This window comes from Sinohyriopsis cumingii, chromosome 12, assembly GCF_028554795.1.
Source record: "Sinohyriopsis cumingii isolate HCF-2022 chromosome 12, ASM2855479v2, whole genome shotgun sequence".
NCBI classification, from domain to species: domain Eukaryota; kingdom Metazoa; phylum Mollusca; class Bivalvia; order Unionida; family Unionidae; genus Sinohyriopsis; species Sinohyriopsis cumingii.
Window position 1 is genome coordinate 100,325,325 of NC_142972.1, and position 14,527 is coordinate 100,339,851.

Sequence of the window (14,527 nt, forward strand, 5' to 3'; positions counted from 1 at the left end):
TGGCAGGTGATATAAATTAAGAAATAATCCCCCCCCCCATATTTTTGTTAAAGTCTCAGGTTATGAAATTTATTTATTATATGCAGTTTACTTGGTTAATTTTCACTGTATTCTCTTATTCTGTGTGTAATAATCACTATTCTCTTATTCTGAGTGTATAATCACTGTATTCTCTTATTCTGAGTGTATAATCACTGTATTCTCTTATTCTAGGTGTAATAATCACCTCCTCTGTGTAATAATCACCTCCTCTGTGTCTGAGCAGTCTAAGGTGCTTGCCTTTACAGATCACTAACATCTCTCCTCTGCTAATAATGTGCTAAAAATGCAATTAAACAACTATAAAATCTAAAGTGTTAAAACACTTGCTGAGCATGGAATGACAAATAATGCAATTAAACTTGGTTCTGGGTACATTATTACTTACTGTGTTTTGGATAGGAATTGGCACATTTTATTTACATAGAGAGACAATGAGAGAGAGAGAGAACAAAAACAAATCTAATATTGAATAATGTTATACAAGGACAGATCCATCATTTAAATGGGAAAAGGAAGTAGCTTCATAGCAAATGCCATTTTTAACCCTACTGATGATAATCAATTAATTGATATTTATTTAAATATCCCATTATCAGATGATGCAAAAGTCATGTTTGTTTTGATTTATCAACAATGAGCAGTAACTGGACTTTGCAATGACATATGTGTATATATAGTTAAACATTCATTGGGTACACAAGGTAGGGTCAGGAGTATTATCTGTGTTATGTTTTTCCAAGAGGAAAGTACACGTGTACTTTATATTTTTTCTTGCTTAGTTTTTACATGCACTAGTTGCTTCTGTTATATGTAGTTTGATGAAGGGCTTTCTTGGCTGCCATTCTTTGTAACTTCATGTGCAACATTAAGCTTGGTTCATCTGATAATTAATGATATAGGAACAATAGTGACAGCTGCAGTCAAGAATAGAATGAAAGGTTTTTAGACAAGGTGAGTGGAACCTGTTTTCATATATGTTTTTGCTTGATTGTTGGATTCAAAAGAAATCTTCCAATAATAATGTTCTAAAAGTCAATTGTTATTAATTAAATATTAAAATGTCTAAAGGTTAACCTCCTTACCCTGTTCTCTTCTAGCAAGATATAATAAAAAATCAATGAAAACATGAGTATAGGATTTTTGCTTATGTCGTCATGCGACAATGTCTCTGGACCTGTGAATGATAGTAAAAGTTAAATCAAACCGATCAAAGGGAAACGGGAAGAGAGAGAGAGAGAGAAACAGTGTTATGGTCAGTAGTAATGTTAATTAAAGCAGAATAATGACTTAGATCAACTGTAAATATATTAAATATTTTAATTACTTCTAGTTGGTTTGTGATTTTTCTTAGTTTCTATTCCATGCTTATTTCCATATGTTGGTATGTGAAGGCTGAACGTTCACTGCTGACGAAGATAACTGTTTAAGTCATAAGCATCTTACACTGATTTAATCAGCTTGAATAACTATAGAAAGTCAAAAAAGAAAACAATTTATCAATTTGTAAAGATGATTGTGAATAGCCACAAAAGGCACACAACTTGTAGTGGACACACTGGGCAGGAATGTGAGGAGTTCATTCACTTGGTCAATACAGTTGCATATAGTCAATCTTAACTCTGTTCAAAGGGTAAATATGTGTATTTGTATGTGGTATAAAATAAAATATATGTACAAGTATTATGCTGTATCTTTGATATACTACTTGTATAAATTTTTCATTAAAAGGAAACTAGGCAAACCTTGTTTCCTTTTCATGAAAAATTGATACATATTGTGGTAAATCATTTTTACAGTGTACATACTATATATATATATATATATATATATATATATATATATATATATATATATATATATAATTTATTCAAGGTCAAAAGCTTTTACTTTGGTTTTTATCTGTGATGCCTTGTAAACATGTTTAGCATGAGTGGATTGTTTTAAAATCAAGATCAGTTTATGTATATATCTGAAGACTACCTTGGATGGTGCCAATTAATTTTTACAGACAGTATCTTATCTAGGATCCATCAGCTAGGGACAGTCTGTCCCCCTGTACTGAAAATCTGGAGAATACCAGACATTTCAAAGTGTCAAGCATGTTTGTATATTTTAACTATTTTTTAACAGTTCAGTGGTTTACGTTTCAAGATCAAAAGCCATGATAAATTTTTTTATGTACTTATCCATAGTATATACTACACTTAGACTTTTATTTGTGTTACCAAATTTAGTATTCTGGAGTTTCACAGTGCTTGGGAATAAAGAAAAGTTAAAAGGAGGGAAGAAATTGGACCTTCATGAATATCTAAAAACAATATTGCCAGTAGAGGTCCATCTGAGGAATTCTTATTCACATCTAGACATTATATATTTTATGTGGATATTACAGGGTTCTTGCTGAACCGTGATGGCTGATAACAATGGCCTGCCAATTGAGGTGGCTTTATCAGAGAATGTGAATAAACTGAAGATTATTCATGAACAAAATCCCAATGGAAATGATGACACAGTATCCATTCTTGTTGAGATTGTGACACTTATTCCACAAGCAAGTGCAACAGGTGAGCCATGAACATTATTTTATATCTATATCATGCTTTCTGTACAAGTGCATGAATGTAAGACTGCTCCATGGAGTGAGCAGTCATTACATGATAGCATGTAGGGCTTTAACAATTACTCAGATAGCTGTTAATGGTTCGAATATTATTCTTGACAAGTACTTTAGTCTCATCCAGTTATAAAATTGGGTAATTGTTTACTTGCCCCCCCCCCCCCCCACTACCACATGCCTACTCTTCATCACACCAAGCATGTTTAGTAAGCCGTGCAAAATGAGTAAAAGAAACTGGAAGGAACTTTCTTGCTTCCTTTGTTTTGTTCAAACTTTAAACTGATTTTAATACAGCAATATATTACCAGTTATTATTGTGCTGCTTTCATATTTCTGGCACTAGTCCTTAGTACAAGGTGAAATCTCAGTTAGAAATAGGGGGCCTAGAAAACAACAAAAGAACAGTATTGTTTTGATGCCTAAGTCAGTTTGATCACACTAATTGTCTCCGGCCATTCAGGGAATTATACTATTTCAATCATCTTCTGTCATGTTTTCATTCAGCTTTAAACATTTCTGTCTTGTTATTAGTCTTTTCTCCCCTTGTGATTGCTTACAGTTTGTCATTTTAACAGTTTAAGTGCACCTGCAAGTTCAGCAATGTTTCTTTAAATATATCCTACTCTGGTACCAATTTTAGGTTAGATTAGTATCCCCTACAGTTTTATTCCAGTCATTTGTATTCACAAGGCATTGACAACTGTGGTCATGGAAAGACATTCTTGGGAAACTTACCCCACATGCCTGGTAGTGTGTCAGGTTCCTATGCATGGATGGATATCCTAACTGGACCGTATGGTCAGATGAGGTGTGTGATTTGGTAGAGAACAATGTTCATGTTGTGACAGGAAGAAACCCTTTTGATTTTTGCACTTTTCAGTTCTTGGAAGTTCCAAACACCTTCTTGCAGGGTAGGCTTGTGCCGAAGGATCTAGTTGGATGAATCAGGTTCACAAAATAATGACTTCTTGAGGAGATTTTTACCACCTGACAGGTCTTTGGGTGGTAGACACCAGAAATCATGCAGAATATTGCTCAACAGGTGTCTGTCATCATTTACTAGATTGAGACATCAGTCACTAGTCACTGGGCAGATATGAAGATACTAGAATCCGTATGTCTGTTACTGGTCACCAGCAAACCAGCTTAATCTATCCTCATAGTCTACTCATTCTCCAGTTGGATTGAGATGTTAACTAGGGAGCAGTATTCTGCATAGGGAAAGGAGCTGAATCAACATCCCTCCTTCCTTATGTTCCAATTCAACCCCTTAGGGGACTCTTTTTACCCAGTGGTAAATCTGGAATGTTGCCTTTTTCTCCCTTGGTTGAGTTTGCTGGGTGAGCCAGCTGTTGTAAACTTTCTGCAGTTAAGGCTAGAACAAAAGTGAAGCAGGTCATAGCTTCTGATCTTTGTTTTCTTCAATAATCAGTATAGATTGAAGTGTTTACAACTGTTGAACTTTTTTCAGAGGCAATTTTCTGTTTGTTTTCATTGCATGGCCCTATTTAGACAAGTGGTCTCAAGCACTTGTCTTAACCACTCACTGCAGTCTCACCTCTGTCCATATAGGTTTGAGTGTAAGGCTTAGCCAATGTGGGTATGTGAGAAAGCTACCAGAATTTCTTTGAAAATATGGACAGCTCGATTTTGATAATTTCTGAATCGCAGTGAGTCATCGTCCATGATTGCTCATCCTCCTAACTTTAGTTGCAGTAGTTCAGCTTCACTTTACAAAGGACAGCTGAATTTCAATTCAGTTTAGCATGCTGCTCTGTATTGATAAGTGTTTGCTATGCTCTCCCTGGGATTTTTTTTTTATGGCACTGGGGTAAGCATATTAAGGTCATAAAGCGTTTATAAAACTTTCATTGTCATTTATAAAAGTGAACACAGTTCATGGAATAAACAAGAACATGCATATATTTACATAATGCTTATTATTTCCTTAATGATATCTTACATTTTAATGCCAAAACCTTTTTCAGTCTTCACATTTAAATAGTAGAGATCTTTATCTTAAGTGTATAGAAATTTGTTGGTGAATTGTTTTATACATTTTTTTCATTTATGTATTTTCACATGTAAAACAACAACTTTTTCCATCATGCCATTTGATGCTTGATAATAATAATATAATAATAACTTAAAGGTAAGAAGCTTATTGGGTCAACTGACCAATCCTCCATGAGGCTTTCTACAATTATGTTTTTACAAATATATATAATGCCTAACTTTTTCAAGATTAGCTGTCTTTAGACATCAAATGCTATTAAAAACTAGACAATAGATCTGTTGTTACAATAAAATATGAACAAGGCTTTAAGGATGTGTACATACATGATTCATACACAGAGTAGAAGCAAATGTGTAAAATCAGTATAGATGAGAACATTACATAGCAATGTTTTGAAGAATAGTAGTACTGAATTAAACAATATCATACAAATGATTATTTCTTCTGTAAATACGTTACCGTACACTATTACCTTGCAAATCCAGCCCTCCCAGATAAAACTTTTTAGCTAGAAAGAGCTAAAGATTATATCCCCACTCTCAACATGAAAAATCTCAAAAAAGCCAGAGTCAGCGATGATACAAGTTGGATTAGTAGTCATTTCACAAGGAAAGTATATTTCATCTTTATGTCCAACATGGTCTTGCTTTCTTAATTCTATCTTGACAAAGTTATGCCTTTACAATTTTAGCCACACTTTATTTGTCTTTACACACATACTTAAGTGCTTGCAAGCATAGCCTGTTTGACTTCACAACTAAGTTTCGGCTTTAGTTTTATTATGTTAACATGCAAGTCACTGAGACCTATAGAGAACTTGTAATATATGTATTATATAATGCATGTATGCTTACAGAATGACTGCAATGGCCTAGTGGTTACAGCGCCTGCCTCAGATGCGGGAGATCCTGGGTTCGATCCCCTATCGAGTCATACCATAGACTTATATAAACAGTTTTTGCAACCATTTGGGGAGAGAATCGCTCTAGCAAGAAGATTCTCCACTCTGAAAGCGAAGAATGGGAAAAGTTTTTACAGAGTGGTGAAGACAAGAACATGTTCTACCACTACTGGCATCCATTCTTGAGGTATCTAACTTTCACTTTATGATGGTTCCCTCTTTCATTGCCAAGAACAGGCTTCTGTCCATATGCAAGCAGACCTTGGTACTGAAATCATTGTCTACTCAGGACACTTCCACTCAAGGCCACCTACAGGATTCAGTATGAGCCTTGAAGTGGTATGTAAAAGGACACACAGTACTAATTGTCTGGAAAAATGGGAACCAGCCTGGAAATGGGTGAAAGTAAAATAGAGTATATGTGGGTTTGAGTGGCCAGGATTGGTTGATAATGAAAGTTATTTTGTAGCAAAAAGAATCATCTGAGAGCTTATCCTAGTTGAAGCTGAAGAAAATAGAGACATTGTTTTATTGATGGAATTTCAGTCCTTTAACAGTCTTGAACTTGTAACACTCATTACAGAAATTAGCACCTGACTCATTGGTGCGGAATTGAAAGCACATGTTTCAAACACATGTAGGTCCAGAAAATGTCATGGCTCAATTACTTTTCTCTATACAGAAACTGTCATCCCGGTTTCATACTGATAAATATTGGTTTGATTATGAGCACTCAGAATTGTAAAGTTATTGAATTTTTAATATCATGGGGTTTGCATAGGTTTGCTGTGGGAACTGAATTAGTACTGCGAGTTCTAAAAGACAGCCATTGTGTCAATGTGTCAAGGGAGATCATGCTTATTTGTACTTTTCAGGGTCAGTATATAACAGACCCTCTTTTCCTGAATATCAAGAAATAACTCCAGCTCAGATGAATTTGTTATGCATTGTTATGCATTTCGGCTCACGAGGTTAGAGCAGCTACCACAAGCATTGCCTTTGACTGGAACTGTTATCTAACTGATAGTATTCATGCCCTGGAGTGCAAATCTAAGTCCACATTCTCCATTTATTTCCTCAGGTCTTTCATCACAAAGTGCTCAACTCGATCTGGTAGGGCATATTGCCATGGTGCAACAGGGCACCTTCCCAGATAGTTTGACAGCTTGATAAGACATGGCTTCACGACTTTCATGAATTTGCCGGACTGAAATTGTTTTTGTTTCCAAAGCTGCTTCCCAACATATGGAGTCTTCTCCAGTCTGGTTACCTAGAATCTGTCTCACATACCTTTGGTAACCGTAGTTCTCATCTCCTCACTAAGGGGCTGTACTTCCCTCCACCTGTTTCCTTGGGTAACTTATTTAAAGAAAGAACTAATTATTTCTAGCAGAATTGTTTTTTTGTGACTGCTTATCCAATCATAATACACATACACCCTCCCAGGCTTCCCACAGTTACAGCCATATAGAGAGCATGTCTTGTGCTCCAGAAATAATTGAGATGTTCGTATGTTTTACCACCAATCCCTACATCAAGGGAGATCATTCTGACCAACCAACACATAGGCAGGTAAATATCTTTTAGCTCTTTTTAGCTAAAATGTTTTATCTGGGAGTGATAGATTTGTGAGGTAGTAGCAGTACAGCTTAGTTATTATAATCAGATTCTGTAGATGTTGACTAAGAATCATTTTGAAAGCTAGGCATGAACCTGAGCTGACTTTATATATGGTGGTATGGAATTCCATAGTTTGGCTTCAGAAAAGCAAACTCTTCTTATAGAACTCTGAATTTGGTTTAGGTAAATATAAATTGATGTTTGAAGTGGATCTCAGTTTCCATATGTGTACATTTGTAAGAAATTAAAAGTCACAGGAGCCAATGGATATAAGGATTTGTAAACTAGTAAACTCTTTTGAAACTGAGTTCTCTGCTGAAAAGGAAGCCACTTTAGGTTTTTAAAAAGACCTGTTGATGGTGTATCCAAATCAGCATCAAGAATAATTCTAGCTGCTCTTTCTTGAAATTTCAGTAATCACCTGATATTCAGTATTACTAGCACAGAGAGAACACTATTCTAGGTGTAGCATGATATAATTTGCATTGCAGAATATCTTTCTGTTCTTGAGGGAGATAAGATTTTATTCTGTTCAAGAGATAAAGCAGTGAGTTAACTTTTTTAATGACCTCAATCAATTTGCATTTTCCAGCACAAGTCTATCATGATGTCAAGTATTTTTTCATTTTCAGACTTGTATATCACTTCCTTTTATCATTATTTTGAAATACTTTTTTTCTCAGCCTTTACTCCTGCTTGAACATGTGTGATAATTGCTTTTGATTTGGCTGCATTTATCTTCATACCATTGTGCTCACACAAGTTATATATTTTTACAAAATTTTTGTTTAATTTAGTGCTAATCTCATGGCCTGTTGAGCTAGTATTTTATAATGTTTTGTCATCTGCATTCTTGCTGGTAGTGGAAAGCTCAATGTGATATAGTAAATCATTTATGTACAGCAGAAAGAGTAATGGTCAAAGAACTGATCCTTGTGGGACTCCTGACTTTATCAGTTTCTTATCTGAAAGTTTATTAAAAATAGAAACCGTTGTTGTCTGTCTTCAAGATAGGTTTAAAACCAAGTTAAGCTTTCATAGTTAACTTGATAAACGTTTAGCTTTTCAAGGAGGATTTGTGATTTGCAAGGTCAAAAGCCTTTGAAATGTCAAAAATCACTTTTCCTACAAGGTTACCTTGATCTGTTGGTGTTAAACAATCATCCACCATTCTAGTTAGTGTAGTCTAGCATGAATGTCCTTTACAGAAGGTTGATTGTCGTGAATGCAGTGAATTAAATGATTCCAGGTAGCTTCTAAATTTATTCGAACCTGTCTTTCTGATATCTTTGAAAGTGATGATAAAACTGATATAGGTCTGTAGTTATTCATATCAGAGAGTTCTCCCTGCTTATGTATTTCTGTTACTTTTCACTGTCTTAGCCTGTTCAAAAATACTTGTGGAAATACTTAGATTGAAGATACACATAAGGTGCAAACAATTGGGATGAGAGTTTTAGGAATTTAGCACTTAATTATCTAGACCTGTGGCTGTTTAGATATCAAATTTGTTTAATTCATTTAAAATGAATTCAAGACTTATTTTATATATTTTGTAGCACTCTTCTCTGCTGAGTTTTGAGGAAATATGCTTATTTAATTCATCACTGGAGAATTTTGTGTGAGCTTTGAGATCCACAAATGTTTCATTGAGTACAATTGCAATTTCAAGTTGTTCTTGCTGAATATGACCATTTTCATCACTAATACATGTTAATGGCAGCTTTTTGACAGATTTTCTAGGATTCTTTTCTGTAATACTATCTGACATTTGAGTGGAATAGTAAGTTTTCCTTGCCTTTGGAATCATTGACTATACACATTCTAAAAAAATTGTTTTTGGACATAATGTCTCATTTCTATCCAACATATTTCCATACCAATTTCTCTAAGATCATTTGAAAGAAATGCCATATTTACTGTAAGCAAGAAGTCCAGCATCCTTTTGGAAAATTGTGTGTGCATACAGAAGTTATACATGCAGCAACAAAAGTGAGCACTTTGTGAGCAAGAGCAAACAAAAAAGAACTACACAACACTTCAGACAAGGAAATTGATGTCTCGCAACTGATAAACAAAAAAGAACTACACAACACTTCAGACAAGGAAATTGATGTCTCGCAACTGATAAATTTTAACTCTGCTGTTTGCTTCTCTTTGAAGTTATTTCCCCTTCCTTAACAAAACTGATAATCTGCTAAGCACCTACAATAGATATAAATCATATGGTTCAACCAATTTACCACATGTAATGGTGTAGAATATTTTGTGATTAGTTCTTGGTTTTAATTAATGTGCATGTTAATAATTTGTGTATTTCAGACAGATTTCAAGCAATTTTAGCAGAAATTAAAGTGCCTGAAAGACCTGATATATTATGTCGAGTTGTCTGGAAACTGGCAGATGCCAACAGCTGGAAAGGAGTGTGTCTTCTGGTGTGTGGACTACCTGAGTAAGTTAAATCAAAATTTTATCTGTTTTTAGCACAATGCAGTGCTGTTTGAACTAACCTGGCTTTAAGCCACGTAAACATGTAATAATGGCCCTGCATCTGACGTGCATCATCTGTCCATCAACAACAGGTATTTTCATCTTCTCAAAATCAGTTGGACTAATTTCATCCAAGTTTTGGAGAGAGCATCCTTGCATTGAGGGTTTCAAATTTGTACAAAATACAGTGGTTCCCCCTTTGCACTGAAAAAATGGCCATATAGGATGGGTGACCTTTTAAGAGGGGGGGCTATGTTTGTGACAATTATGTGTATGCAGTAAGAAAGCTACAAAAAGTGTTAAAGCATTTAATATCTTCATTTAAAAGTAATATTAATTATTAAAAGGCTCTTCTTGTCTTAAGAATAGACTTATTTCAAGTTAACATTAATAGCTTCTATTCTAAAGCATGAAATGAGAGCAGAGTATTGTTGACATGTGCATGGTAAAACCATACAAAAAACGTCATTTAAATTTTGGCACATACATTGCTTCGCATTTAAAATAATTCTCTTTCCATTTACTCCATTTTCCTACTGCCGCTGAATATTCACTTTATCTGTTCCGACGTTGTGTATTTCCCAACACAGATATTTTTGGCAAAAACTCTTGAACTCTCCCCATTGTTGTCAAGTCGAATAACTTTTACTGTTTCTCATAAAGTATTAATTTTCCGTTTATGTGATGACTTGTTAAAGTTTTGTAATGATTTATACCTATACTGCTAATTGTACAGTACTGCAACAGATGAAACTTTGATAGAATGGACAAAATGCTGCGTTTATGTCCTGTCACAAGGTTTTTCGGACTTTGTCTGGTACCTTTGTTTTGTTCAAGGTTACGTTCTCTTTGTGTGTTAATCCACAAAATTTTTATTTAGCCTTTGCTGACCATGTTATGATCCTGACAATTACGTCCGGTCATAAAAAAATCATCAAAGAAAATGATAAACCACTGTGTGAAGTCCAAAGCACTATCACATTGCTCTATCTTGCTCTATCACAATATTGCTGACCCCATTTCATGTAAACGTTGACATTAATAATATAATATTAAACTTAGTGGTACATGTACATTAGCCAACACTTCTTTCTTTAACAAAAGCTTGGCGTGGCAAACAGGCGTGGGTAAAGATAATTGGATTACTTATCACACCGTACAATTTAAATATTGGTTCTGGACACATTCCAATAAAATGTGCCCACTTGTGAGAGGTAAAGTTTACATTTTTACATGTGCTGGCTGCTGGTTGCATTAGAGGGGTGGCCATTCTTAAGGGTTACTTTTCAACACAAAGTCATTAGTGCCAAGGGATTCTGGCTGTAAAAAATAGATGTCCACTGGTCAGGGGTCCTTTCATTAGGGGAACACTGTATGCCAATCCACCATCAAATAAGATGATTCAGATGTGCCTGCTATCATACAAAATGATTAAAAAATGTTATTAAAAAATGTTTATTTTAAAAGCTCTAATGTAAATGTGTATATTTTCCAGTGGCAAACATTTGATCATTAAATTTATCCCTCTGGGTAGCTGAAGCAGTAATTCCATGGTTGAATGTTGGCTAATTACTAGGGATGAAATCATTTGTCGATATCTTGATGCATAAATACTATTGCTGTAACGATACACACACTAATACAAGTGGTGGAAAATCGATACCAAAAACGATACTTACCATGTGCAAGTTATTTTAATCTTTATCAGTCATCAAAAATTGTATTAGTTGTTTGCTTTGTTGCCTTGCTATTCTTTAAATTGAGGATTCGTCTGAGATTACTGTTGCAGGTATATGCACCCCACCAGTTCCATGGTAATTATTTTTTTGTTCAGTGTAAAGTAGTCCGAGTTTCCTCAGACCCATGCCACCCCAATTTTGATATTTGGACATTTATGTTGGGGTGTAGGGTCAGAGCCAATTGCCTATTAAAAAGTTGGAATGTTGAAATTAGTGACACAGTGTGGTGTTATAATAGGGTAGCTGCTTACTATCCAGACTAGCAATCTTGAATGTCCTTTCATTGGGCCATACCTGCATGAAATCAACAGGAATATGATTAATTTCTTTGAAATTGTGAGTATAACATTCTGTATATCTTAATCTTTCGACAAACAAGACGAAACAAGTGTTTATGAAATTTGGCATGGAACTCATCATTTGCACTGCTAGTTACATGACTTAAATGGTTTTTAAATTAAATTTGATTGGCACACTGTGCCCCGGTATTGTCATAATTTGAACCTCGTCTGTTTCTGTACCTTCATGTACAGTGTGACCCCGACATAACATGCCCCTTGATAACATGAGTTCGGATATAATGTTGTCTTGGCATGGCTCCCGAAATTTTGCATATTCGTTCGCATATGAAAAATATTTTTTGTTCAAAGTACATGAAATAGTGTATAAAAAAATTATTATCATTTTGGGGAAGAGATCATGTATGAATTCAAATATAATACGATTGTGACGTGCTTCCTGAAATTTTAAATACATGTACATGTATTTTTCTTGTACCAGGAAAAAATATTTTTTTAAGTACGAGAAATAGTGTGTAAAATGTGTATTATCATATTGGGGAAGAGTTCACATATGAATCTGAATATAATATGATTGTGGTGTAGCTTCTGAAATTTAACAATGTCACTAGGTTCTTGAAGTGTCATGCCAAAATAAACATTATTGGAAATGTTACTTATTACTGATCCATGAGTAAAGCCAGTAAGTCGTCTTTGTGATTGTCTTTAATTAATTCTGTATATAATCGTTGCTCAAACAATAGCCAACATGTGCTTCTTCTTTAACTTCATACACATCCAAGCAGCAGACAATGCAGTGGTTGATAAAAGATTCTCACAATTTAATGATCATAAAAAAATGAAAGTTGTCAACACGTTTGTTGGGCTTGGTTGTATTATTAGGCACAATCAGTTGACCAGTAAATAATGTTCGCTTTCTTAGATGGAAATTGAAAGGGTATGAAATTGTACATGCATTCAGCTTAAATTTTTTTATAAAAGTGACTCGTGACCAGTGCAGGCTTACTGCACTTAGTTCTCAGGTTTTACATGTGTATGGTGTTTGCTTATGAACTTGTCATTAATTTCCTATTTTTTATAAAAGTATTTTACTGTTACATGTATTGAAAAGTAAGTTCACAAATGCAAGTCATTCTCTGCACTTTATGCAATTATTAGTATTGTAGTTTTCACAGGTTTATTTCAATATTCTCAAAATCTGAAGTAAACATTATATGCATGCTGAAAGCATGTGTTGATTGTTAATTATTCTTGCTGTACTTGTTCAACCCAATAGGCATACAAGCGTTAATTGGAAATTTACAATGGATAAAATGTACATGTAAACACATATCAGAAATGTTAGCAGTATGAAATTTGTACAGACACCATTCATGGACACTGGAACGTAATGAACTGTACATGTGCTTAGTCTTTCTGAACCTAATTTTGCTGTTAATTTTTCCCATTGAATTCAGACACGTAGTGATCTGTGACAAAATTATTGAATATTTTAAATATGATTGCAGTTTTTGCAATGGAATTACATGCATTATGGATTAATTGCAAGCAATGATGGTATGATGCCAGACGGCAAGTAAACGGTGCTAATATTCTGTTCTATTAGACGTTGAATTCAGACGCAATAATCTGTCACAAAATTATTGAATATTGCAAATCTGTGTGCAGTTTTTCAGTGGAATTACATACATTGTGGATGAACTGCATGCCATGATGGCACGATAGTAAATGGTGTTGATACCATATTTATCATATACATTAGACATGAATACACTTGTATGCGCTGATGAGTTGTTCTCTGAAAAAAGTAAAATACTGTAAAACCCTGCATTAACGCAACCCAGCTATTAACACGATCAAATTTTTTTTAACCCCAGTTATCGTGCTATGGCAGGGTTCCACTGTACATCATTTTACCATTTGTTTCTCTATTTCCACCGCTCCCTTTGTCTCATAGAAAGATTTTATTAACAATAATTTGTTGTGTTATCTTGTTTTTGTCGTCATTGGTCAGGAAGATTGGAATTTTGCCCCTGCTAAATTCAGAGACAGTGACTGCATTTATTTTGTTTCTTCTCTCCAGTTCAGAACAGTTAAAAATTCATAAATGACTAAATGTACAGCACACTCATTTTTCCTGAGCATATTGAAACTTCAAAGTGTAACCATCTACGGCTCCCAACTGCTAGTCCTTTAGGGAGGAAAATGCATTGTCTATTTCAGCAGCTTTATACAAAATATGTATGCTGACTGACTTCATACAATGTATGTATGCTGACTGACTTTATACAATGTATATATGCTGACTGACTTTATACACTGTATATATGCTGACTGACTTTATACATTGTCTATATGCTGACTAAACTTCATGATAAGAACACCGGGATGACGCTCGCTTTAAGAAGTTGTTGCCCCAAATATTGCCAACCTCAATATTTTGTCTCCAATTTTCAAAAGCTGTCACCATTTTCATAAAGCAGTACATGCTAACAGATTTTAGACTGAGAAAATATTTGTTGACTAAGTGAAAAAAATTGAAATTGTTGAATATCAGCCTTTTAGAATAAGCATTTGTGGTTATTAACTGAAAGAGGATGGAGGATTTATGTAACAAACTAAATGTTTCATAGAACTATTATTTGTTTGTGTGTGTGTGTGTGTGTGTGTGTGTATATATATATATATATATATTTTTAGTGTAATAAACATTTCAATTAGAAATTTTGTTTTCAACTTCTGAATTTTTACGTTTACAGAATAATAATGAAAAATTGTGTTACAATAAAGGAAGCACATTTT

General features: G+C 34.4%; 1 protein-coding gene across 1 annotated transcript in view; it reads left to right on the forward strand.

Moving 5' to 3' along the window:
* Positions 1–2,452: 2,452 nt before the first annotated feature.
* LOC149787092 (TPR and ankyrin repeat-containing protein 1-like) overlaps positions 2,453–14,527 on the forward strand; it is a 129,027-nt gene continuing 116,952 nt past the window's right edge. Inside the window, exons 1-2 of the mRNA XM_089976042.1 lie at positions 2,453–2,606; positions 9,520–9,649. Coding sequence (XP_089832168.1) covers positions 2,453–2,606; positions 9,520–9,649 — 284 coding nt within the window. The remainder of the gene's footprint in view (positions 2,607–9,519; positions 9,650–14,527) is intronic.